The sequence below is a fragment of the Hemiscyllium ocellatum genome, chromosome 48 (genome assembly GCF_020745735.1).
Source record: "Hemiscyllium ocellatum isolate sHemOce1 chromosome 48, sHemOce1.pat.X.cur, whole genome shotgun sequence".
NCBI lineage: Eukaryota > Metazoa > Chordata > Chondrichthyes > Orectolobiformes > Hemiscylliidae > Hemiscyllium > Hemiscyllium ocellatum.
The window spans coordinates 14,761,563-14,787,292 of record NC_083448.1 but is presented as its reverse complement, the minus strand read 5'-3'; the positions used below and the strand labels follow the sequence as shown (position 1 = coordinate 14,787,292).

Sequence of the window (25,730 nt, the reverse complement as noted above, 5' to 3'; positions counted from 1 at the left end):
CGGGTTGTGCGCAGGCGCCGAGATCAGTCGTCGGGTGGTTGGTGGTGGAGGCGCCGTGGGAGGGGGGAAAAAAAAGAAAAGAAAAACGGGAGCTTTAAGAAAATATTACAAAAAGGAGGCTTGTTCGTGAGTGAGAGGAGAACCGAATTAAAAAAAAACCCGTCTGACAATGGAGTCCTACGATATCATCACGAACCAGCCCGTGGTTATTGACAATGTGAGTGGCCGGGTCGGGCGGGCCCCGGCTCCTTGTTTTTGAAAAGGTCGCGCGAGCATCAACCGTCGCCCTTTTTAAAGGGATGGTCCCGACCCGCGCCTCCTGGTATTTAACATTTCGCCGACGGGATTAATAATGATTTTAAAAAACCCCCCGAGTAACGCCCTGTTCAGCTCTTTGTTTCAAATGGAACCCCATCATCTCCTGCCACCCTCCCATTCCCCCCCTCCTTCCCCCCAAATACCCGGGACCCCCTCCCACACCGACCTCCCTCAAAAAGGAGCAGCTTTAGTCTCCTTACTCAAGAGTCCCGCAGCGCGGAATCAGGCCCTTCGGTCCATCTGCTCTGTGCCGACCACACACGGTGCCCTGTCTCACTCCCATTTGCCAGCACTTGGCCCATATTCCTCTCCCCCCCCCCCAATCCCTTCCTATTCATATACCCATCCAAATGCCTCTTAAATGTTGTCTTTGTGCCGGCCTCCACCGCATCCTCTGGCAGCTCATTCCATACACGTACCACCCTCTTCATGAAAAAGTTGCCCCCTTAGATCTCTTTTTATATATTTCCCCTCTCGCCCTAAACCTGTGCCCTCTAATTGTGGACTCCCCCACCCCATGGAGAGGGGAAACAGACCCTTCAGTCCAACTCATCCATGCCGACCAGTTATCCCAATCCAATCTCGTCCTTGTCTATTTATCCTATCCAAGCCCCTCATAATTTTTTTAAACCTCAATAAGGTCGTCCCTCATCCTCCGACGCTCCAGGGAAAACAGCGCCAGCCTGTCTAGTCTCTCCTTGTAGCTCCGCTCCTCCAACCTTGGCAACATCCTTGTCAATCTCTTCTGAAACCTTTCACGTTTCACAACATCCTTCCAACAGGAGGGAGAGCAGAATTGCACAAGGTATTCCAAAAGCGGCCCAACCGACGTCCTGTACCTAAGCAAGGACGTGCTGGCACTGGAGGGGGTGAAGCGGAGGTTCCCGAGGTTGACTCCAGCATTGAGGGGGTGAGCGAGGACTGCAGATGCTGGACATCAGAGTTGAGAGTGTGGTACTGGAAAAGCACAGCAGGTCAGGCATCATGCGAGTAGCGGGAGAATCAATGTTTGATTCTCCTGCTCCTCTGATGCTGCCTCACCTGCTGTGCTTTTCCAGTACCACACTCTTGACTCTGGAATTTGAGGGGCTTGGCCTAGGAAGAGAGACTAAGTGGACTAGGGTGATATTTATTGGAATTTAGAAGAACAAAGGCAAATCATATGGAAACATAGAATTATGAAGGGAATAAATAAGACAGAGGGAGAAAGGACGTTTTCACTGGTGGGTGGAACTAGGATAAGTGAGACGAGGATAGCCAATTTAGGACCAAATTGAGAAGGAACTTCTTCACTCAAAGGCTTGTGAATCCATGGAATTCGCTGCCCAGTGAAGTGGTTGAGTCTTCCTTAGTTAATGTTTTTAAAGTTAAGGTAATTTTTTGAGTAATAAAGGAATTAAGGGTCATGGTGAGAGGGTGGGTAAGTGGAGCTGAGACTGCGAAAAGATCAGTCATGATCTAATTGACTGGCAGAGCAGGTGTTGAAGGGCCAGGTGGCCTACTCCTGCTCCCAGTTCTTGTTATCATGTATTATCTCTCCCTCTTGTTTTTTCTCTTTTAAAAGGCACCTCACCCAGATTCCCTGTTGTCATTGATCACTTCAGTTGGCTTGCAGTTTTTCAGAATGTATGGGCATGATGTTCACATGTGTGATCGTGATCAAGACACTCGGGCCAGGCAGCACCTGTAGTGGATGGGAAACAAATGTGGCCCCCAGGGCTTGGCTCCTGCCGAGCAGGTGTTAAGTCATTTGCACAGGTGGGAGGCAGGCAAGCTATAACAGGCCTGTGACTAATGCAAGACAAGGTATCGAACAGACTGGAGCAATGGTTCATATGTGCAGACGCTATTGTTGACATGAATGGTGAGGAGGTCAGAACTCTGGACCTCTCTGCGAGCATCGTTTGCAGATGTTTCATTGACTCGACAGAGAGTCTAGCGGTCCAAAAAGCTAATTCACCAGATATCATCTTGAGGGCATTTTGCGGCCAGCATCGCTCACAGCCTGAGAAAAAATTATAAAGCCATTTTGACGACCTGCTGATTTCAAGGAAACATTAGTTCCAATTTTGAGAGGTTGCTAAGTATTAAGTTGAAAAGAGATGCTGGAAATCACAGCTGGTCACGCAGCATCTGTGGAGAGAGGGCAAGCTATGATGACGAAATGTCTGAAAACGAACCTTCCAACTCAGCGAGCAAACCTACATCCAGACAGCAAGCTAATGTTTCAAGCCTAGATGGCTGTCTTCCCCATTGTGCTTTACTGGCTTTTTGTTTTCAGGACAGACTCCAGCGTCTGCAGTAATCTGCTCCAACATTCTCTTAAATTATTGGGAACTGAAGAGCAACTGAAGACAAAACATGAAAGTGCCTCCTGGTGTATTTCCCATAGCCACATTATGAAATGCAGATTAGAATGAATAAGCCATCACAGGATGCTAGTTTAAAGAAAAATAGCAATAAAATTCATTTGATAGTTAAATATGTTTAAACAGGTACTGTGAAATGACCTACTGTTTTCAGCGCAATCATGAATTGGAAATGAATTAATTGTAGCTCCAGTGTTGAAACCGCACACTTGGAAAAAGGTGAAGTGTGTTAATGTTGAATGCCATTTTGAACCTGTATTTCTGGCCTAATGTTTCAATTTATTTGTCGTGTTGGAATTATCAAACAGACAATGGACCAAGTACCACCATGTTTACTGTCGATCAGACCTGCAGCTTAATAAACAACAATAAGTTTGTTAGGTAAACTGTGTATTTGTCTGTGATAGAGAGAAGTAATGTCAAGAAGATACATTACTCAAAAGGTGTTTGTTTCTCCAGATCTGAAAGCAGTATTGAAGCCAAAGGTGGATTGTGGTTTTTTTTAAAACTCATCCATAAAGTTTCTCCAAAGTTTAGCTTGTTTTGGTCTGGGTGGGCACCAACAGTATTTTCAGATTTTGCTGGCTCTTGAGGGCACAGTTCCATGTTTTGTCCCTAATCCTCTGGCCTGGGAAAAGCCGAGCTCAGCAGAGAGGCAAAAATGGCTAGAATTCCTGATCGCTGTCTGTTCCTCCAGGATGGAAAGTACCCCATGTGAATTCTGTGCAAGAACCACTCTGTAGTTAGATATGATAATGTGTAGTGCGATAGCCTGCTGGTAATTTGTTTGCCACTTTACCAATTGATAAATTTTCCGTTGAATTGTGCAATGAGTAACTTTTCCTGTCTTCTCTATTTTTATGCACACAGGGTTCAGGAGTTGTCAAAGCTGGATTTGCTGGTGATCAGATCCCTAAATACTGTTTTCCAAATTAGTAAGTATGTTCATAAACTGAGCATGAAGATTTCCTACTCTACCTGTGCACCCTTGTCTATTTGTCGTCTTGAAGACAAATGCCGGTGTTTGTTACATGAGAAATGCAAGGACTATATGCTCCAAATATTCCTGCATATGATGTAACATTATGTGGATATACTGGAAAACTGCAAACATGCTCCTTTGTCCAGATTTTTTAAAAAACGACAATTACAGCAGCTTTTTATATTTCCATTTCACATATTATTTCATGTTTTGGTTTTTAATGAGGTATTCTCAGTCTAAAACATGAGTATGCAAAGTTGCAGGTTTGGTTTAACAATGAAAGACAAGTTTTTATTATGCTTGTAAATGAAGGTAAAACTATTCCAACCCCGTTTCGTGGAACCCCAATGTAAAGATTTTGAAGCACGCTGTGAAACATAATCCCAGTAATCTCCAAAACATCCAAAAAGAACAATTGCATGGAACTCACACAAGAGAAGTGTCACTTTTTCACCTTGATTGGTTTCATTTAATTCTAATTTCAACTCAAATTGTAGGAAATCTGATCACCTCCACTTGGAGTTTTCATGCAGTTTAAACTTTCTCTTCTTCAAGCAACCTCTTAAGGATTTTAATCAATTAATTCTGCTCTATCACTATTCCTTAAACCTTTTCTCTAAAGCAATCTATTGTTCTCCTTGGTCAGAAATACTGCTTTACATGTAAAGCATCATCCAAGAACTTAGGTGGAAGTGCCCCAAATTGAAAGTAAAAACAGCCATTTATATACATGCTATGGGTCTTTCCTATAAGCCTAAGATAAAATGAGAAATTTTCATCAGAAACCTTGATGCACAATTGTTTGTTTTGCTCAGTCAGAAAATGCTCTGTCATACACCAAAAGCCATTAGTTCTGAAAGAAACTTTTTGATCAAGTTTTTTTTAAATTCATTACTTTGGCTTCAGAAATTGTTTGTCACTAATTGAAGCATGCAAACTTAAAAAATAAATTATTTTCAAATATTTAAAGATCTCTCAGATGCTAGTGAGCTTGTCATCTGTTAATAGTTGAGTACCAAGCAATTGAAGCCAACAGGCACAGGCTCAGTTCCTGAGTGTGTGTTTTCATTCTTCTCCAATATAATATTAGCTTGTGCAGTAATTGCCCTTTTCCACTGAGAAAGTAATTTGGCTGGACTCCCAACACAGGCTGCTGACCTTCTGGACAATGTGTGTTTTGGGCACATATCTCTGGAGTACAGTGATATGTGTCTTATGTGGAGTCTGTTGTGAAAAATGCCCATGCAGGGCGTTTTAACATATGTTTTGGACATGTTATATTGATCATGAAATGATTTGAAATTGAAATAAATATGCAAACTAAGTCCTCAATTCTTTTTGTCATCAGTGAGCTTAAAAAAATTGTTCTGATTCAACCTAGTGTGGGACGTCCAAAACACGTTCGAGTGATGGCTGGAGCATTGGAAGGTGATTTGTTCATTGGACCTAAGGCTGAGGTATTGTTTCTTTCGCATGTTCACTTGCTCATTAAAAGGGTCCACCTTGGAGAACAAGCATCTGTGAGGCTACAGGTCATGAGGCTTCAGATTTTATCAACTGAGTTTTATTTTTGGCAAGCGAAAGCATTCCTGATCAGTACCAGTGGTGCTTGCTGGAATTAAACTTATGTAGTTTTAATCTTGTACTAAAGTATAATAAAGTTAGTTGATTTTCTTAACCTCTATGTCCTTTATATTGTCTTTGTGACCTGTTTGTTTAATATCAAAGCCACATGAAGCAATAGTTCTGCTTCAGGTTCAAGAACAGGAATAAGCCACACAGTCCCAAGAGCCCACGTCAACATTAGCTCAAAGTTGGTATGTGTCTGTAATGAATCTACCCACTTCAGTTTATTGCCCAGAGTACATGTGCCTAACTAACATCTTACCAAACTGAAATATTGAAATTTTTAACTGACCCCACCTCGACTCTGCCTACCATTTTGATAAAAAGTTTTGCGACTTCTTTCGCCCGTACTTGTATGAGTTAGTGTTTGCCCACATTACATGCAAGGGGCCTAGCTGCAGTGTTGAAGATGGAGTTACTTGTTCTGGACTGCCAAAAGTTTCAGCAATAGTTTACTTCATGTCAGCTTGTCAACTCCTTACATTGCATCAGTTTGCAAAGGAGATCTCTTTGGCCATTTGTGTCTTTACAGTGCTGGTAATTGCACTGCTTTGTTTATGAAGCTTTTAAATTAAATTCTTGCTGATGTCAGTAGTAATGGGAAATGGAAGGGTGCAAGCTAAATCTGTTTAAATCTCCTTTTACTTGGAGTCCTCACTAAGTCAGTTTCTTGGCAAAATGGCGAAGATCGATGGCTCACTGTTCACGTATTTGCATAGACAAATGTTTTTGTGTAAATGTATATTGGTTCCTACTGTACCATCATTGTGTGCAACTATACTGTTAAGTTATAGTAGTGCTGCTTCTTGCAGCGCTTTGGTTCCAACTGCACCTGAATGATCTGTGTTTTGCTGCTAAGTTTTGTAATTGACCCGAAGCTACGAAGAGCATGTCTTTTTAATTGCTGGCTCATTGTGAATTTGTCCAGTGTCTGCTTCAAAAAGGGATGTTGTGTCATGCACCATCTCAAGCTCTGCAATCGACAGCTTGTGTGAAAAAACAATTAAACGTGAATAATGCTTGAGAAAGTTTACCCAAGATAGCTAGCAACCCGTAAGATTCAGCTCATTGAAAATCACTGGTGTGCTGCAGCAGTAGGGCACACATTTCAGTATTGTTTATTTGTGTATATTAATTTTGTCATCTCTTCCTTTTCATTCTACCCCCTTTCACAACAGGAGCATAGAGGTTTGCTCTCAATCCGTTATCCCATGGAACATGGCATTGTGCAAGATTGGAATGATATGGAAAGAATTTGGCAATATGTTTATGGCAAGGACCAATTGCAGACCTTCTCTGAGGAGGTGAGAATATTCTGATTATTTTGTGTGTGTTGCAATGAATCATGTATTTTAATTTCTCCTCACATATTTCAAATCATCAGAACTTCATTTCTGTCATTGACACATCATTTTCATTTTTCAGGTCTGTGAGTGATCTTCACACTTGGCGCATTAAATGCATTATTCTAATCTTTGCATTCCTATTTTCCCTTGTGTTCAACTCCTTTCTATGAAGCTTTCTCTTTTATTGTCTGGCAATACCCATTGCTGGATTACTGACATAACCTCTCCCTCTCCTCTAATATCAGTGACTAAAATTTGAGCTGGATGTTGTCACACTGATTTCATCTTGCCAAGGTTCTCCATCTGTTCCCCTGTTACTTCAAAACCTGAAAAGTTTCATCTTGAGCTCTCCACTCAGTCGTGTCCTGCCACAACACTCCCCCTTAAGTCAGGTCTGTCATGGTCCCCCACTTTGATTGCTCCTTTGACTTAGAGGTTTCAGTATGGTCAGTTGCATGGGAATAGGCCTCAGGATTGATTGAACTAACTCCATATACCTGCTGTTAGCTCATATCTCACAATATATCTGCTTAACAAATATTTGTCTCAGATTTAAAATTAACAATTGAACAACTGCCATTGGTGCTAGAGCATTACTAGCATCTTCCCCCCCCCCCCCCACCCCCGCAAGTGTTTCGTAACATCTGTTCTGAATAGTCTGCTCCTGATTCTCAGACAATATTCCCTAGTTCTAGAATCTCTAACCAGTGGAAACAGTTTCGGATGATGTCTCCAATCTTTTTCTTTGCTATCTTGAAGATTTACTCTTGTGAAGTTTGGACAAAACAGGCCTAGTTTGTGTAATCTGTTCTCATAACTTAACTCCTGTAGTTTGTTGAGTTTGAAAGTTTGTTTCAGATGTTTCATCACCATACTTGGTAACATCATCAGTGAGAGTCTGTCTCTATTTATAGGTCTTGGTATATTAAGGTGGGTGATGTCATTTCTGGTTCTCTCTCTCTTTTCATGATGAGAAAGATAGGATCTAAATTGATGTGTTTGTTGATGGCGTTCTGTTTGGAATGCCATGCCACTAAGAATTTTCGCGCGTGTCTTTGTTTTGCCTGTCTTCGGACAAATGTTGTCCCAGTCAACATGGTGTCCTTCTTTGTCTGTATGTATAGAAATTAGTGATAGTGGGTCGTGTCTTTTGGTGGCCAGTTGGTTTTCATATATCCTGGTGGCAAGTTTCCTGGTAGTTTGTCCAATTTCGTGTTTTTTTAAGCAGTTCTTGCATAGGATTTTGCAGATGGCATTAGTTTTGCTGGTAGTATCTAATGGATTCTCAAAATGAGTAGACCTGTGCCTCACTACCCACTTCACATTCAATAACAAAACATACAAACAAGTCAATGGAACACTTATGGGATCGCCAATATCAGGGGTCATTGTGGAAGCAGTAATGCAAAGACTTGAACAAGCTGTCCTCCCATCTATCCAATCCAGACTTTGGGTCTGCTATGTGGATAATACCTTTGTCAACACAAAATGTAACAAATTAGAGGAAACACACAACACCATCAGCAATCTCCTGACTGGCATAAAATTCACAAAAGAGGAGGAGAATGACAGCAGACTCACATTCCTAGACATGACAGTTGAACATACAGTTAACAGAGCGCTTCAGACCACTGTCTACAGAAAAACAAAAAAAAGTCCAAATATGTAAGAAGTAATCATCCCAGCACCCACAAATTGAGCTGCATCTAGACATTGTTTCAATGAGCTACATTACGCTGCAGCACCCAAGTACTACAAAAAGCAGAAGAAAAATATCTATACAACATTTTCAAGGAAAATGGATCCCCAGTAAACACAATCCACAGAATTCTCAGAAGTAAACCCAAACAAGCAGATACAAGGCAACCAAAAACTGGAGCTACATTATGTTACATTAAAGACAGATCAGAAATGACTTCCAAACTACTCAGACCCCTTGTCATCATGATAGCCCACAAACCTACCAACACACTTAAACAGCAACTAATGAACCTAAAGGATCCATTAGGTACTACCAGCAAAACCAATGTCATCTCCAAGATACTATACAAGAACTGTAGAAAACACTACATTAGACAAACAAGCAGGAAACTCACAATCAGGATACACTAATACCAACTGGCTACCAAAACACATGACCCACTATCACTCATTTCTATACATACAGACAAAGAAGGACACCACTTTGACTGGAACAACACACATCCTAATACAGGCAAAACAAAGATGCGTACGAGAATTCTTAGAGGCATGGCACTCGAACCAGAACTCCATCAATAAATACGTAGATTTAGATCCTATCTACCTTGCCTTGAAAAAAGAACTACAAAAAGCATCGCACACTTTTCAAAACCAAGACCTATAAATAGAGAGGCGGGACATAGCAACAGCGCATCACCGGAGATTTGCACTGATGCTGTTACCTAGTATGTTGACGAAACATCTGAAAACAAACTTTCAAGCTCAGTGAACTAACTTGCATACTTACCATCAACCTGAGCTATAAATCTTCTCAAAACTTGTTATCCAACCAAAGTGCTCTAATCAGGCTTTTTTTTTAGTCCAAAACAGATAATTTCATAGTTGCCTACTCTGATGCTAGGAATAATCCAAGATGATGCTGCTTTGTTTTCATTTCAGCATCCAGTGCTCCTCACGGAAGCACCTTTAAATCCAAGCAAAAACAGAGAGAGGGCAGCTGAGGTGTTTTTTGAATCCTTCAATGTTCCTGCACTTTTCATCTCGATGCAAGCTGTTCTGAGTCTGTAAGTTTCTACAAATGAACAACTAATGTCTTTGATGAATTATTTTCGTTTTTTTTTGACTTGATATAGTTTATGGCTTTGAATTGTGTAACGACAGAAAAAGCAAGGGAGGGAATTGTGTTGAAAATATTTTTTTTTCCCATGACAGTATTTTTATTAAGAACAGGATCCTGCACTGTTGATAAATTGCTTCCTGTCTGAATTGCAGGTATGCCACAGGTCGGACCACAGGCGTTGTGCTTGATGCTGGGGATGGTGTTACCCATGCTGTCCCAATCTATGAGGGCTTTGCCATGCCACATTCCATCATGAGAGTGGATGTTGCTGGCAGGGATGTGTCCCGCTACCTGCGCCTGCTCCTCAGGAAAGAAGGATATGACTTTCATACAACTGCAGAGTTTGAGGTTGTCAAGACAATTAAAGAGGTGAGTGCATCTTTTTATAAAGTTTGTTCATACAGTATGATGTGGGCAATGAGAATTTTGGACAAGAAATACTAAGTGTACCCAGGAACGTGTTGGTGAGCTGTGACAATTTACTGTGCGTCTGAGTACTGGTTGCCCGTATGTTCCAAGATTTGTGACTTAGTCGTGGAGGAATGGGGATGTTTTGCAAATCCAGGGTGATGTGTGCCTTGCAGTAAAATCAGTGGTCCCAGTATTAGAGGATGGGGTTAGTGCCCCAAGCCCTTGTGTAAGTAAGTATTTTTATCTCCAATGTTGAACCCCACACAAGACCTTCAAGTCAGGGGTTTATGATCAAAAGTGGTTTCCCCCCGAAGTGATCATCTTGTAATAATGCAGTCATGTGTGAGTACTGAGGCCAATTTTATCACCTGACCTTGCACTAGGTTGATGCCCATGTCATCATTGATTTTGTTGGCTATGTGCGATAGGCTATGCTCTGTTCTGAGTTTTCTGGCTGTGCTCTCTTTGACCTGCGATTTTCTGGGCTCCCCATTTCAGAAGACGAAGTAAATCATTAAATGGTGCATCCATCTGCTATAAAGCCATGACCAGATGCATTTGGCTCAGATGCAGAGTGTAGCCAAGCTCATGGCTTTGAATCACGTTTACATTATGGTGTGAGATGACACCTTCAGATGCACAGCTTGCAACTGTTTGCCTCACACCTGGGATTTATATGATGTTTACAGTTGTTTTATAGCATTCCGTCCTCATCAGTTTGTATGTTTTCAACTGTTTCCACAAACCCTTGTTCTGAAGTACCACATTATTGTAGAGAAAACAAACATTCCAAACCTGACACAGATCCCCCACCGCAGATTGTGCAAGGCATTTGCAGCTTTAAGTTGAATTTCACATATAGTTGATTGTCAGATAGCTATGTAAACAAACTGCCGTCTTACACACAAATGTTATGTATTTGTATTTTTGGCAGGAATTTTAGGTGTTGTGCTTTATTCTAAAGTTGACATGTTTCTTGCTTTACAGCGGGCCTGTTACCTTTCCATAAACCCACAGAAAGATGAGACGCTGGAGACTGAGAAAGCACAGTACACTCTGCCTGATGGGAGCACTTTAGAGGTATTACTGGAAGAAAGGTACCCCATTTAATCACACAAGATAACCGGTATGATCCCTTGCAGCATTACTGGAGACAACAGAAGAGGATTAATTTTTCTATGTTGTCTAATATTTGGATTCGATTCCATGAAGCCATATCAGACCGTCCAGCGTCATAGAATCTCTCCAGTGTGGAACCAGGACATTTGGGACAGTGAGTCCACACCAGCCCCTCTAAAGAGCATTCTACTCAGAGCCTTCACTGCCCCACACCCACTCCCCAGCCTATCCCTGTAACCTGCATTTCCCGTGGCTAATCCACCTAGCTTGCACAGGGAGAGTCCGCGGCACCCAGAGGAAACCCCTCAGACATGAGGAGAATGACCAAATCCGACACAGGCAGTCACCCAATGGTAGAATCAAACCTGGGTCCCTGGCACTGTGAGGCAGCAGTGCTAAGCACTGAACCACCGTGCCATGTGCGACTTCTTTGTGCCCACAAAGGGCGTGGTGACTATCAGCAGGATGTTGGAGACTGGGAAGCCTAATTGTTCATTCCCAGCCTTTTCCCTCCCTGACTTGCATGTACTCAAGAGTTAAGAAAGACCATAAGGCATAGGAGCAGAAGTCAGCTCTTTGAGCCTATTGAATCCACTCTGTCAATCATTCATATCTGAATGTTTCACATTCCCATTTTCCTGCCTTCTCCCTGTAATCTTTGATCCCCTTGACAATCAAGAACCTACCTGTCTCCGTCTTAAATACACTCAATGACCTGGCCTCCCAAATCTCTGGAATAGTGAATTCTATAGATCCATCTCTCTCTGGCTGAAGACGTTTCTCCTTATTTCCATTCCCTTTATTCTAAGGCTGTTCCCCCGGGTCCTTGTCTCTCCTAGCAATGGAAACATCTTGCCTCCATCCGTTCTGTCCAGAGCATTCAATATTCTATATGTTTCAATTAGATCACCCTTCATCCTTCTGAATTTCATAAGTGTAGACCTAGAGTTCTCAAATGTTCTTCATATGGTAAGCTTTTCATTCCTGGGTCATTTTCATGAATCTCCTCTGAACACGCTTCAGGACCAGTACATCCTTCCTGAGATATGGGGCCCGAAACTGTGCACAACACTCCAAAAGAGGCCTGATCAGATGCTTAAAGTGCCTCAGACGTACATGCCTGCTTTTATATGAATGTCATCTCAAAATGAATGATAACGTTGTGTTTGCCCTCTTAACTACCAATTCAACTTGCAATTTTAGCTGACAAGAAACCTGGACTCGGACTCCCAAATCTCATTGCACTTCAGATTTATGTATTTTCTCCCCATTTAGAAAATAGTCTGTGCCTCTATTCTTCCTACCAAAGTGCATGACTTCACACTTTCCCACATTGTGCTCAACCTGGCAGTACTTGGCCTACTTTCCTGACCTGTTTAGGTCTTTCTGCAGCCTCCCTGCCTGCTCAATACTACCTGTCCTTCTACCATTGAGGACTATTCAATGTAGCCAGAATGCCCTCGGTTCCTTCATCCAGATCATTAATGTATAAAGTGAAAAGTTGTGACCCCACTACTGACCCTTGCAGGACAACACTTGCCACCACTTGTTGTTCTGAGAAAGAGCATTTTATTCCCACTCTCTGCTTTCTGCCAGACAGCCAAGCTTATGTCCATGCTCGCACCTTGCCTCTGACACTGTGGGCCCTTATCTTATTCAGTAGCCTCCTGTGCAGCACCTTGTCAAAGGCCGCCTTGAAGTCCAGGTAGAAGACATCCATTCGGTCGCCTTGGTCTAACCTCATTACATCCTCAACAAATTCTAACAGATTTGTCAAGCATGGCCTCCAGTCGTCAGCAATACTCAAGTATTTAACTGCGGCCATTGACTAACCTTGTTGCGTTGATTAAAACTATGTGACAGAGTTGATCCAGGAACTTGGTGTGTTTTGAATGCCTTGGCACCACATGAAATGATGTAACCAAAGGTTCAGTTGATTAAAAGCTTTTCCCTGTTGATGTTTGAATTCAGATTGAGAGCTGTTTAAGTTTTTCCAATAAATAATTAGCTGCTCAAGAAAATATAAGTTGAGCTTAAAATCATCCAGTTGCAAGTATATCTGTGTGAATGCAGCTTTTAATGATTGTCTGTCTGATGACCTGTTGTTCCTGGTTGCCTGTAGGTGGGTCCTGCCCGATTCCGAGCTCCCGAGTTGCTTTTCAAACCAGACCTGATTGGAGACGAGAGTGAAGGGATACATGAAGTGCTGGCCTTTGCTATTCAAAAGTCAGACATGGACCTTCGCAGGACTTTATTCTGCAATATTGTCCTCTCTGGAGGTTCTACCCTGTTCAAAGGTGCCTGGAAGATGTTTTCTGTTCAACAGCAAATGACCTGTCAAGACCAGTTTGTGCTTCAAAATGTTTCTTTGATGTGATGGAACTAGTACCTTCTGATGCTGATTTCAAGGCTAGCTTTGTAAAGGGGAATTGGATAAATATATGAATCATGAAACGTGGGGATATGGGGAACGAGCAATGGAATGGGACAAACTGCATTTCTCTTCAAATGTGAATGGCACACACGCAAGGATCAAATTGACTCTTGTGAACCACAATTCTGTGAAAAATCTAAGATGTTTGAAGGTCGTAGTTTGATGAGAGAGCTCAAGAATGTTAAAACATATTGGTCCTAATTGGAAAATCATGAAGTAAGCATTCTTGGTTCAGTTGCAGTAAGGACAATATGCAGTTTAAAGGTTCTTCTTGAACTGCATGCTTCAGTTCTGACCTTGACCATCTGAGTTCATACAGAACTGTGGACAGTTTCCTGCTGTGAGCTCTTGTCCCAGGGAACCGAGCTTCAAGGAGAATTCAGAAGGGAATATTTTCGACAGAACGTGTCACAAAGACTTGAATACAAGTCTGTGTTAATGACATACAAGTCATATACCATCCCATATCAATTTAGAACCTTTGTCATTTACACCTAGACAAATTAGATGCTTGGCTTGACCCAATCAAGTACTCTGATCACATGGGCCTGAGTATTCTTCCTTGATAGTTCTGATGATCACTCGCATGCTCTGCATGTGTAGAAAATACTGGCAAATGGCACTTGCTGATTGTGATCCAAATGACTCCATGCCTCTGAAAATGGAGAAGAACGCCATGAACTGGAGCATGTGTCTCCAGGGTAGATATGTTCTCACCATGGTGCTATCTAGGTGGGAGGTGATGTCTACTTTCGCCCTTCTTATTTCACTGTCTCCTCACCCCCAATCCAGCATCCCCCCCCCCAAAATGAAAATCTGGAAGTTGATTATAATAGTGAATTGTTCAATCATTGCAATAGCAACAGTCTGCTTGCTGCCCATTCTCATAAAATACAAGCTGCCATCCAGGAACCACTGAGGAGTCAAAGTCAAAATCTTTGAAGAACTTCAGTCTAAGTTTCCTTGCTTTTCAGGTTTTGGTGATCGGTTACTCAGTGAGGTTAAGAAACTGGCACCAAAAGACGTGAAAATAAAGGTATGAAAAAATGTTTTACGTTCTTGTTGAAAAGCTCTGTGCTGGAGTTGCATATCTGTTGTTAACAAATTTTTGTTTCTTTGCAGATTTCTGCACCACAAGAGAGGCTGTACTCCACATGGATAGGGTAAGTACATCCATGAGTTGGGATCTAGGCATTTGAGGAGATAGTCATTTTAATGTGTGTTTTATGGATGAAGAGATCTTGTGCCCTTGGAATGTAAATTTGGTCAAGCTCCCTCTTGACTATCCAATCGCAGCTTCCCAGGATAGACTTAACCTGGGTTAAATTCACTGTGAAGCTCCATCAAATGGTCATTGGTCAGCTTTAGCATAGATTGTGTAGATTTCTTTGTCCCTAAAGAGTACATCAAGCTGAACCTCAGAATTCTGGCTGTCAAGTTTTTTGTGTGAGCATTCAACACACTGTCAATCCGGTAACCTCGGCAGGAGTTCGCTGAATTTCATGCAGTCAAAACTTTTCTCAAATGACCTGAACACACTCCTTTGTGGAATCCTATCAACATTGAAGGGGTGTGAGTGCAGCTGATGGGACGATGTGTCTTATTTGGGTACATTGTATATCAGATTCGGGGCAGTAAATGAATTGATGCATTGTGATTAAGTAAAATCAATTTTTCAATTCAAACATTAATTTCAGTTCTCTTTTAATTAAAACCTGCCACATGTTTACAATATAAATTCCTTTAAAGTTCCAGTCACTTGCCATTTGTCTCCCTTTTTTTTGTTGTTTCTTTTTCTTGAGAAGAAATGGCGGACATCTCTCTTCCAGGCACCATCAAAGCCTTATTTGGGGAGAAGCAGACTCCTGAATGGGTGCCAATGCCAGAATATGATGGGAATAGTAGCCTAGCAGTTTGATTACTGGATTAGGAATCCAGAGGCTATTTGGACATGAGTTTTAATCCCACCATGGAAGATTTGGAGTTTAATTCATAAATAATACTGAAATTGGAAACAGAAGCTCGGATCTGTGGTGCCAAATCAAAAATGACTCGATTGCTGTTCATCTCTTAACTGGGAGTTTTTTGTTTCTAGAATTTATTGGAACCTTGGTCCAAACATGGACCTGAAGTGATGAATTCCAGAGTTAGGATGAGAGAGAGATTGCTCTTGGCAGCAAGGTAGCATTTGACTGAATACGGCTGGGCACCTCTTTAGCTAGTGTTACGAACTGCGGTGCCGCTCATGTTTAAGACAGCTGGAGTCCAAGGTTTGACTTTTTTAAAACAAGGTTTAAATCTTGTCTTCCTGCAGTGGATCTATTCTCGCGTCCTTAGACACATTTAAGAGAATGTGGGTATCAAAGAAAGAGTATGAGGAGGATGGAGCACGTGCAATCCACCGGAAGACCTTTTAACATTACTGGAACTGTGTGAAGTTGGCGTGCTGCTGTGTAAGCTTCGACTCCAGTCTGTACAACATAACCATGCAGAATGAATAATGGACAAGTAATGTGAGAATTTTTGATGTATACAAAGAAAGGGTTTGGACACCACTTAACAAAACAAACTTGCTCTGTCCACCCTCTTCAGGATTTGTGGATATTGAATCATACATTTTAATTTCAGTAGTTGGGGGAGAATTTTAGGCCAATGTCTGGCTCTGTTTTCAACCCTGCTATTTGCAAAGGATGTTATCTGCACTTGTTCAATGAAGGAAGTTATGGAATTTCATGTGTGTTTAAACCCCCCCCACCCAGCACCCTCTCCAGCAACACACTCACAGGGGGCATCCATAGTTTACTGTTGGGAAGGTCTTTAAGAAGCTGGTCGAGGAGTGTAAGCAGGAAACGGAAAACTACCGAAACGAGAGTTCTGTGTCCTTGGGCATTCTTGCCAATAGTCAAACCTCTGCTAAATGTTTGTGATTCCTTTCTCTGCTGACTTAACAGCACTACAAATGTTAATTGCTATGAGCAGGGAATTGTTCACCCATTAAACACAGGAATGAGCACTTTACTTGCAGTGGTTGGGGAGGGAAGAAGATGGCTGTCTGTGGCTATTTGACGATAGTCACTGATTTACTGTCGCACTGAATAAAATTATTGAAGGATTATTCAATTATTGGTAATCATTCTTCCTATCACTGTAAATAACCGTTTGACTTTCTGGCAAAAATAATAATGTTGAATTTTTTCCATCTTCTCACCATCCCCAATTTTTATCCAAGTTGTTGCAGGAAATTATTCCTTATTGTGTAATAACTATTCTTCACAAGGAAGAGCAAACCATTTTGTTTCCAATTGGGAAATTTTAAATTTGAACTCACCTATTCCCCTCAAACCAGGCTGCTTTTGATTATGGTTTGAGGTTAATTCATCACTGTAAATTCAGTACTTGGCTTCAAAATCTGTGTTTGGTGAAAAGACGAATTGCGGCAAAATGCTTGCTGGAGATGAGTTCTGGAGTTGAGGAGAGCTTTGATTTGAACTGGTTGCTGTGCTGAAGGTGTTTGTAAAGCAGTATTGTACTGACAACTCATGGACTTGGACTTAAAACTGCAACATTTGTAATGTGGTCCTATCTCTCCTTCACTTTTGCCCTTGATCAGCTGGTTGCTTCAGGGAACTTCGGATCAAAAGAACAAGAGTAGGCCATTCAACCCCTTAAGCCTGTTCCATTGATGGAGAAGGGATTCAAAATACAACAGCACAATGTGGGCAAAACAAAGCTCTGTAAGGAAGAGTTGCTGGGGTGGGGGCAGTGGGGGAGGAATGTGACAAATATTTTTGCTTCATCATTGAATCCTTCTGACCAGTAACTCACTGCCTTCAAGTAATGAGTGAAGGGTGGAAATGGGGATGATAGAACTATGCCAATAGAAATTCGTTGAGCATGTGAGGGCAAGAAATTGGGAGGGTTACTGCATTGGAGCAGGGAAATATGACTGACTGGATATCTGTTAGATATGGAACCTTCGGCTGAATGCTCTCCTTTGTGTTGCAGTGACTATGACTCCACGACTTCCATGATGCTGGGAAGGCTGAGTTATCAAACTTTCCAGACAAGATTGTTTAAAATATCTAGTACAAAGACAAAAGCAAATTACTCCAAATGTTGCAGATAGTTATACAGCACGTAAATAGACCCTTCAGTCCAACCAGTTCATGCCAACCATAATCTGAAGTTAAACTAAACTAAACTAGTCCCACCTGCTTGTGCTTGGCCTGTTCCATCCAAACATATCCTATTCACGTGTAAATGTGTAAAACATTTTAACAGTACCTGAATCCATCACTTTCTCTGGAAGTTCCTTCCATATACGAACCACTCTTTGGAAGACTTGCCTCTTCTTAAATCTTTCTCCTCCAAACTTAAAAATATGCCACTATCTTGAATTCCCCACCCAAGGGAAAAGACATTTGCCATTCACCTTATCTATACCCTTCATGATTTAGTAAACCTCCATAAGGTCACCCCTCAACCTCCTACATTGCATTGAATAAAGTCTGTGTATCCAGCCTCTCTCTATAACTGAAACTCTTCATTCCCAGCAACATCTTGGTAAATATCTTCTGAACCCTTTCCAGTTGAATAATAAATAATAAATCTTGATAAAAAAAATCTGAAATAGAATAGGCAAGATGAGCTACCATATTGAGAAAAAATCAGTCAACTTTGGGGGTCAGTCTTCTGTGAGAAAAAGCAAATGTTAGATATGTGACAGCCTTGAAGCTTGTGCAGAGGTAGGGTAAACCTGAGGGTGAGGGTGATCGGAAGAGAACTTAGCAGAAGTTGAAGTTGTAGTAGAAGGCAAGGAGATGAGATAATACAAAGTTAATGAGATGGATGTGAAATATGTCTGGCACGAAATTAAACATCGGTATTGAGTAGCAACAATACCATCATTCCCACAAGTTACTGTCATGAAAATTGGGAGCAGGAGTTTAGACCTCAATTGTTCAATATGGCTGTAAAGTCCTAAAGCAGTGACCTGAAGTTGAACTTGACCTGAACCACACAGACAGGACCAGTCCCATGTTGGGTGATCACTCCACAGAACGTTAGTGTTCAATCTGCAAGTGTGACCCCAAGCTTGTGGTTACATGTCCATTGATTCTCCAAGCCACTCAACACTTTGTCCTTGGCCGTCGGCACAGTTCTCTGAAGATCATTGTGAGCTTGCGGATAACTTGCCATCTTCTAATTTGCCATCTTCTAAACTCATTTAAGTCATCACTTTCAGACCAGAACCTCTGTCTCCCAGTTTTATGGGTGCAGGGTATTCATGACAATGTATTGATTTCTGTTGATTGTCTTTTATTTCTGCAGTTATCCCAATGCTGTCTCCATTTTATTTTGCCTGTCGACTGTCCTATTCCAATTCTTCCCCTTTGTTCTTTACTTCTCCATCTCCCCTTGTTGCGCTTCTGCCACTGCTTCAAGCCAGTTACTTCTCCAATGTTTATCATTTCTGATGACAGGTCCTTGTGCTGAAATCTTTCACTGTTTGTCTCCAACAGCAATGCTAAGTTTTTCCAGCATTTTCTCCTTTCACTATAAAGGATGTCATGGTCCAAGTGTTTTCTTGTTCTTGTTAAGGCCCCATATTTCATGATTGCGATAGAACATATTGTGTCCAAGGATCATAAAATAAAGTGTTTGGAATGTGGGCTTTAAACGAGAATATTAATTAGTCCTGCCTGATGCGTGCAATACAAGAACGAGTCACAAGCTACTTGGCTCATCCATTGAAGTTTGACCCAAAGGCAATATTGACGTTGTATAGAAGCCCCATGATTCTCTTGTGGCATTTGTATTGCCCTTCTGCTAATTATGGTGGGTGTATGTATTTGAATGAAAGCTTGCCTTTTAAGGAAAACTTGGGTTGTTATTGGGAGTCTCCCATGTCAATTGCCACTGCTTGGTTGACCATTTGTTATCAGAGGCCACCAGTGGCCTCAGCTGCCCTTTGGAAAGTTTGCTTATAACAAGGTCACCATCTCTCCGTCAACCATATACTGCAGTGCTGTGGCTAAGCAGCAGTCTGTCATCACAAATTGTTGCAAGATGGGAGCAGCAGACAATGAGATGGTGTTATCGCAGTCATAGTGTCTGTTGACCATGTTTTCCACCAACATTATTATAAAGCTGAAGATGAGATATTGAACAAATCTTGGCTGATAGCCACTGCATTTGAGTCAGTGTGACGGTGCTGATTGAGTTCTTAAAGTTTAGATTTTGCTCCCACCTCAAAATAATTCTATAAAGGGAGATTGCATTTCCTTGCAGCTCTTGATTCATCAGTCTATTACCTGATGAAGGAGAGTTGCTCCGAATGCTGGTGTGCTTCCAATTAAACCTACTGGACTATAACCTGGTGTTGTGTGTTTTTTAACTCTGTACACCCCAGTCCAACACCGGCATTTCCAAATTATGAGCATTGAGTAGAGAACAGCTTTGGCTTTGTGGTTTCTGAAGAAACTGACGATACTTGTTACCAAAACTTGGTGAAGGAGAATGCACTGTTTGGTTCAGCAGCGCAGGTGCACATTTGAGCAGTAATTGTCTTTTGAGCATGATTTTAACACCGAAAAACTCTTTTATTTTCAAAAGTTAACAGCTTTAGTGAAGAATTCTGGTTCTTGTCATTTTGCCTCCCTCCAAGCATCTCAAAAATTGTCAGTACTGCAGTGCCTTTAATCTTGTTCGAAGAGTTGTGAAAAATCTGGGAATGAAATTGGCACCAGTAAGGCTTACCTCACATGTATTTAAAATAATGTAAATAAAAAAATAATAATGAGGCTTTTTGCTTTCCTTCAGTAATGTTGTTGAAATTTTTCAAAACAGAATTTTCTAACAATTTTTATTTACTGTCTGTCCTGATCGAGGGCATTGAATAAGATTTTTTGAGAATGGCCTGAGGGTTTGTGTGTGACTGAACCGCAAGATGTTGGATTGGCCCCTGCACATCAGAAGTGCAGAGTTCAGTTCCTTGGCTCCAGGCAGATTGTTCTCCAATGGTTGCTGGTTTGCACTTAAACTTGGGGAAATTCAGCTGTGTGGCTGCACTCCCAGATTAATCAGGAAATTAATCAAACAATTGTGAATACATTTAGGAATTTTGTCCTTGAGGTGGTGATGTTATGTTCATGTCACTGGGTGTGTAATCCGACTTGTGGTCTATGATCATGGGACAAATTCCACTGCAACAGCTGGTGAAGTTTCAAGTCATCTAATCCAAAAATCTGTTATCTGAGCTCATCTCAATAATTGTGACCATAAAATAATCCTTGCCTGGTTTAAAATTCCACCAAATTGACTCATATCTTTCAGACAAGGAAATCTGCAATGCTTATGATCCACATCAGTGTGGTTGCCTCGTAACAGATCTTTAAAATGGCCTAGTATGTAAGTCTGCTATATTTAAAAAAACACAATTGGGTTGCGGGGGGGGGGGGTGACCTTATGGATAGCAAGTAAGGGATGTGCAACAAATACAGTGCTTACCAGTGACACCCGCATGAATAAATATAAAATAGAAGCTGTTGTTTTGCCCTTTGGTGACATCATGACTGATGTGGAACCTAATTCTTGAGTGTTGGGCAGGTGAAGTTAGTCTTCTCACTGCCTTCTGAAGAATTTGATTTTCTGATAGACTCTATCATGACTTGAATGAGAGAGATTCATGGGGATGCGTTGTTCCAGTATGTCCTCCCAGGCCACACACCACTGACAGGACAGTAACTGCCAGAGTTAGCAGTGGGACAGCTCTGCGCCAAATCAAGTTGATGGATATGCTGAATCAGATGGGTTTGCAAGATTGGCATCGTGTCGGTCATGTTAACGTCATTGCTACTGCTACAATGCCAAAATTCAACATGACGCGTGAGAGAGAAACCTGGAAAGTACTGGCTAGTCAACATCAAAAATCTCATGGGGAAGATAATAGAAGCTCTTGTTACAAGTTATAACAGACACTTAAATTTTGAGGTCAAACCAGGAGGTCATTTGTTTGGTCCATCTCACCAACTTTACCATTTAATACAATAACAGCTGATCAACAGTTCAATGCTATTTCCCAGCATTATTGTCAAAACCCTTTAGCCCATGATAATTAAAAATTTATCAGTCTCTATTGTATTATACTCCAAGTCTGAGCCTCTACCCATTGTGTGGGATGGACAATTGCGGAGATTCACCATCCTCTGACAAAAAAAAATTCCTTGATTTTGTTTAAAGGGTGTTTCCCTTATCTTTTTGTGTCCCTTGTTGCCAGACTCTCCAAAAATGGAAACTTTTTCTCTGATCTATACTATCTATCACTTGAAGTATTTGTAGGTTTCGATGAGATAACCTCTTTGAAAATCTAGAGAATACAGGCATACTTTCCCAAATTTCTCTACAGAGGACTGTCTTGTTTCCTCGTGCCAAGTCTGATGTATTTTCCTTGCATCATCTGTGTGGCAATGATATCTTTCCTGAGGTAAAGAAACCAAACCTGCACACTATCAACCAGATACAGACCAACCAAACTCCTTTACAATTGAAGCATGATATTGCGATTCCTGTACTGAAATCCTTTTCTATTACATTCTATTACCTCGCCGTTCATGGGCAGTTTGATTAAAAATGATTTGACTGGGGACAAAAGAGGCTTGCATGCAAAATTATGAGGATTCTGCTTCAGATTTTCAGGGCATTGATGAGAAGAGGAAAGGATGGACAGATTACATTTGTATCTGCTGGAGTTGACAAGAGTCAGATGTGAATTGACAGAAAAAACATGAGATCCTGCACGTCTGAACAACATAATGTGGAAAAGCAGCTTCCCCTTGAGGGAGAATCTAGAACAAGGAGCCATCTATTTAAGACAGCTGAGAAATGAATTTCTTTAAAGGTCTTCATAACTCAATGTGCAGCAACACATTCTTCAACCATTTTTAAGACAAATAGATTGTGAATGATCAAGGGGGTGAAATGTACTCAAGAGAGGTGGAAATGTGCGGTCATCAAATCAGCCATGATCTTACAAAATGGGACAAGATGCTTTCTGAGCTGAGTGGCTTCCTCCTGCTCTGTGTATTTACGGACTTAAAACTTAAGAAATCAATTTAACAAGTCTCAACGTGGAATTGCAATACCTAATTTACTTCTGAAGTTTTTGTGAATTTAAATGCTGAAATACTCTACTGTGTACTTAACTCCAACGAGAAATCTAATTAAGTTTTCCGCACCAATTATGGGGAAGGTACATTGATAATTTCGGCTGAGCAAACGAGCTGGAATTGAGGCGCAATTTTGTCAGTGTCAAATTTAACACCTTTTGCTACCTCAGTGCCCTAAAAGACAGGCCATGTGAAGGTTGGCTTTGGCACAGTTGAGAGATATGCTACATGTGAGAAAATCTGGAGAAAGTCGATGTGAAACTCTTGTTCTGATCTGTTGGAAAATGTTTTTTCTTAAATCTGTTGTCACCAACTCTTCAGAAGGTGAATTGCACAATAAACGTGACAAGTTCGTAATGTGTACTAACCCAGCTGTAGCTCAATTGCACCCTTGTCTTTTGAGTCAGCAGCTTTTGGGTTCAAGTTGTACTTGAGTGATAGAGTACTTAACTGCTCATGACGACAGTGTAGTGCTGAGGATATGCAACATTGTTAAAGGAAGTGTCTTAAGGTTGGAAGTAAAACATTATTTCAAAGAGCAAGAATGTTCTCTGCAATGCTTATTCCATAACTATCATTGTGAAAAGAGATTGTCTGGTCTTTCTTGAGTAGCTGTTGTGTGGGTTTACAGTAAATCAATCCAATTATAATGTCCACTTGCATTTAAGTATGAAATGCTTTAGTAGATCCTCAGGATCTGGGAGGAGTGATCGAAATGTGTGCTCCTCATATATTATTTCAATCACAAATTAATTTGGAGAGAGGCTGGCAAATGCAAACAGTGACAGAATGTAGAGTTGATGCAATGTCAACTTCTGGTGTTGTCTTGTAGGAAGGAGGTAGGACATCCAGGAAAGTGAGAGACTTGACCACAGTTTTGGAATTCTTGGCAATACACAATCTGGAAAGGAGGCATTAAGGTGTGTATGATTGAGGGAGAACAAGGCTGTATTTGCAGTTTGGGAGGAACATCAAATCACTCAGTTCACTTACAATCATGGCATCAGTGTCAATTTAGTTCAGTTTCTAATGTCAACCTTCTTGCTGAATCTGTAAGTTCAGAGATTGAAGTTTTTTTTTAGTTGTGGCACATTATTAGTTCTCTTGTCTTCATGGTTTGTTTTGGGACTTGAGGGCAAAAAACCACCGTGAAATAAGAAGGGATTCTGCACTTGTGGGAATTTCAGGGCCAACCTACCTTCCAAAATTGGTATAGCATTCTTTTGGGAATATTTCAAACAACAGGGAAATTATACCCAATTCGCTTGCTGATATTTAACCATCTTTCAGCACCAAAATAAATAACTATTTTTGTTGTGTTGTGGTTTTTGATGGGAGTCAGCTATGTGTAATTGATTCCTATGTTTGCTGCATTGCAAGAGCGACAGCACTTCAAAAATACATGTGAAATATGTAAATGATTGATCACTACCACCTCCTTGAAGGCAATTAGGAATGATGATGCTGACTGAGTTTGAAATAGTACGTTGCTTATCCAGAATTTTCTTTTGAAGTTCACTCCATTACAACCATCAAACATCAATCTGGGCTAGAATTCCACCGGGTTGAAGTGGGAGCATAATATTTTTGATATTTCCTTCTGTTCCTCTGGAAATGTTTGAAATTCAAGCTGCTGACAATTGATACCATTTCAGTTTTTCTCGTTACAGAGCTTTTTGTTTATTCTGTACCATTCTTTCCAACTTTCTTTGTCTGGAGTACTGTGCCCAAGGTACCAGATTGTCTATATTATCTGACTGGTCAGTCATTATTTGTTTCATGATATTTTGTTTCCTCCATTCAACAACTCTTGCACTGCTAAATATTGGATGAGTGGAGGGATGTAGCAGGACCCTGTCTGTTTGTTCTTACTGCTCGGCCCAGCTCCCCATTTTACTTTATTTCCAAAGCCTCTGTCCCAAAAGCCTGGAAATGACACATGAGCAGTGAAGTCGCATTGTGAAATCAATCAACATAAATGATCATATGCCAATATTACCCCTTGAACACGGTTATGTTGTCCTTGGTTTTTTTCAAGAGGGGTCATAAAGGCAGAGGTCTTGATGTCAGGAAGGACGGACTTTAAACAATGGCAAGGGAGTGGCCAGTTTTCTCAGTTCAGGTATTATTCTAGTTTGACTTGCTTTAACAGGCAGTCACAACCTGCTGGTTGCGGAGAAGCTACTACCGTGAAACAAAGTTCCATGTTTCAACAGATGTTTCTTGCCGACTCATGTCTCTGAAATCTCTCCTGCCTATAAGAATCTGAGTGTAAATTTAGCATTAGCTAAGGGGTGCATTTATGGAACATTCCCGGTATTGGAACAGTTCTTTAGTTAAGTCGTGATTTTGAGTCAGTTGGCTTTCCAAATAATTGAGTTATTCTGAATTTTGTTTTCCTTTGTTCGTGTTTCAACCGTAGTGTGTAAATGAATTCCGGTTTGCTTAAAGTGGAATAGTTTGACCAGCTGCATTACTTCTGGAATATCCACATTGCATTTGCCTTTAAAATAAGAAAAAGTTAGGGTCTAGGCTACCTCCTTGAAGTGTTTGAGGGGATCTGGCCTGATCCATAACAATCCAGAACAACAACGTTACAAACAGGAAAAACTATAAATAGATAATGGGCAACAAACTTGATGGAGTTTTTTGAAGAAGTAACAAAGAAGACTGATGACGGCATAGCAGTAGATATGATATATATGGACTTCAGTAAGGCGTATGACAAGGTTCCCCATGAGAGACTAATTAGCAAGTTTAGATCTCATGGAATATAGGGAGAACTAGCCATTTAGATAGAGAACTGACTCAAAGGTAGAAGGCAGAGGGTGGTGTTTTTCAGACTGGAGGCCTGTGACCAGTGGAGTGCCACAAGGATCGGTGCTGGGTCCTCTACCTTCTGTCATTTACATAAATAATTTGGATGCGAGCATAAGAGATACAGTTAGTGAGTTTGCAGATGACCCCAAAATTGGAGGTGTGGTGGACAACCAAGAGGTTTACCTCAGATTACAACAGGATCTGGACCAGATGGTTCAATGGGCTGACAAGTGGCAGATGGAGTTTAATTCAGATAAATGTGAGGTGCTGCATTTTGGGAAAGCAAATCTTAGCAGGGCTTATACACTTAATGGTAA

General features: G+C 41.1%; 1 protein-coding gene across 1 annotated transcript; it reads left to right on the top strand.

Moving 5' to 3' along the window:
* Positions 1-15: 15 nt before the first annotated feature.
* LOC132837045 (beta-centractin) lies at positions 16-16,546 on the top strand. The gene is made up of 11 exons (XM_060856715.1): positions 16-217; positions 3,558-3,622; positions 5,051-5,126; positions 6,474-6,599; positions 9,282-9,406; positions 9,615-9,831; positions 10,861-10,953; positions 13,115-13,289; positions 14,401-14,462; positions 14,549-14,589; positions 15,741-16,546. The coding sequence occupies exons 1-11, from the start codon at positions 170-172 to the stop codon at positions 15,841-15,843; spliced, it is 1,131 nt and encodes a 376-aa protein (XP_060712698.1). The 5' UTR covers positions 16-169; the 3' UTR covers positions 15,844-16,546.
* Positions 16,547-25,730: the final 9,184 nt, after the last annotated feature.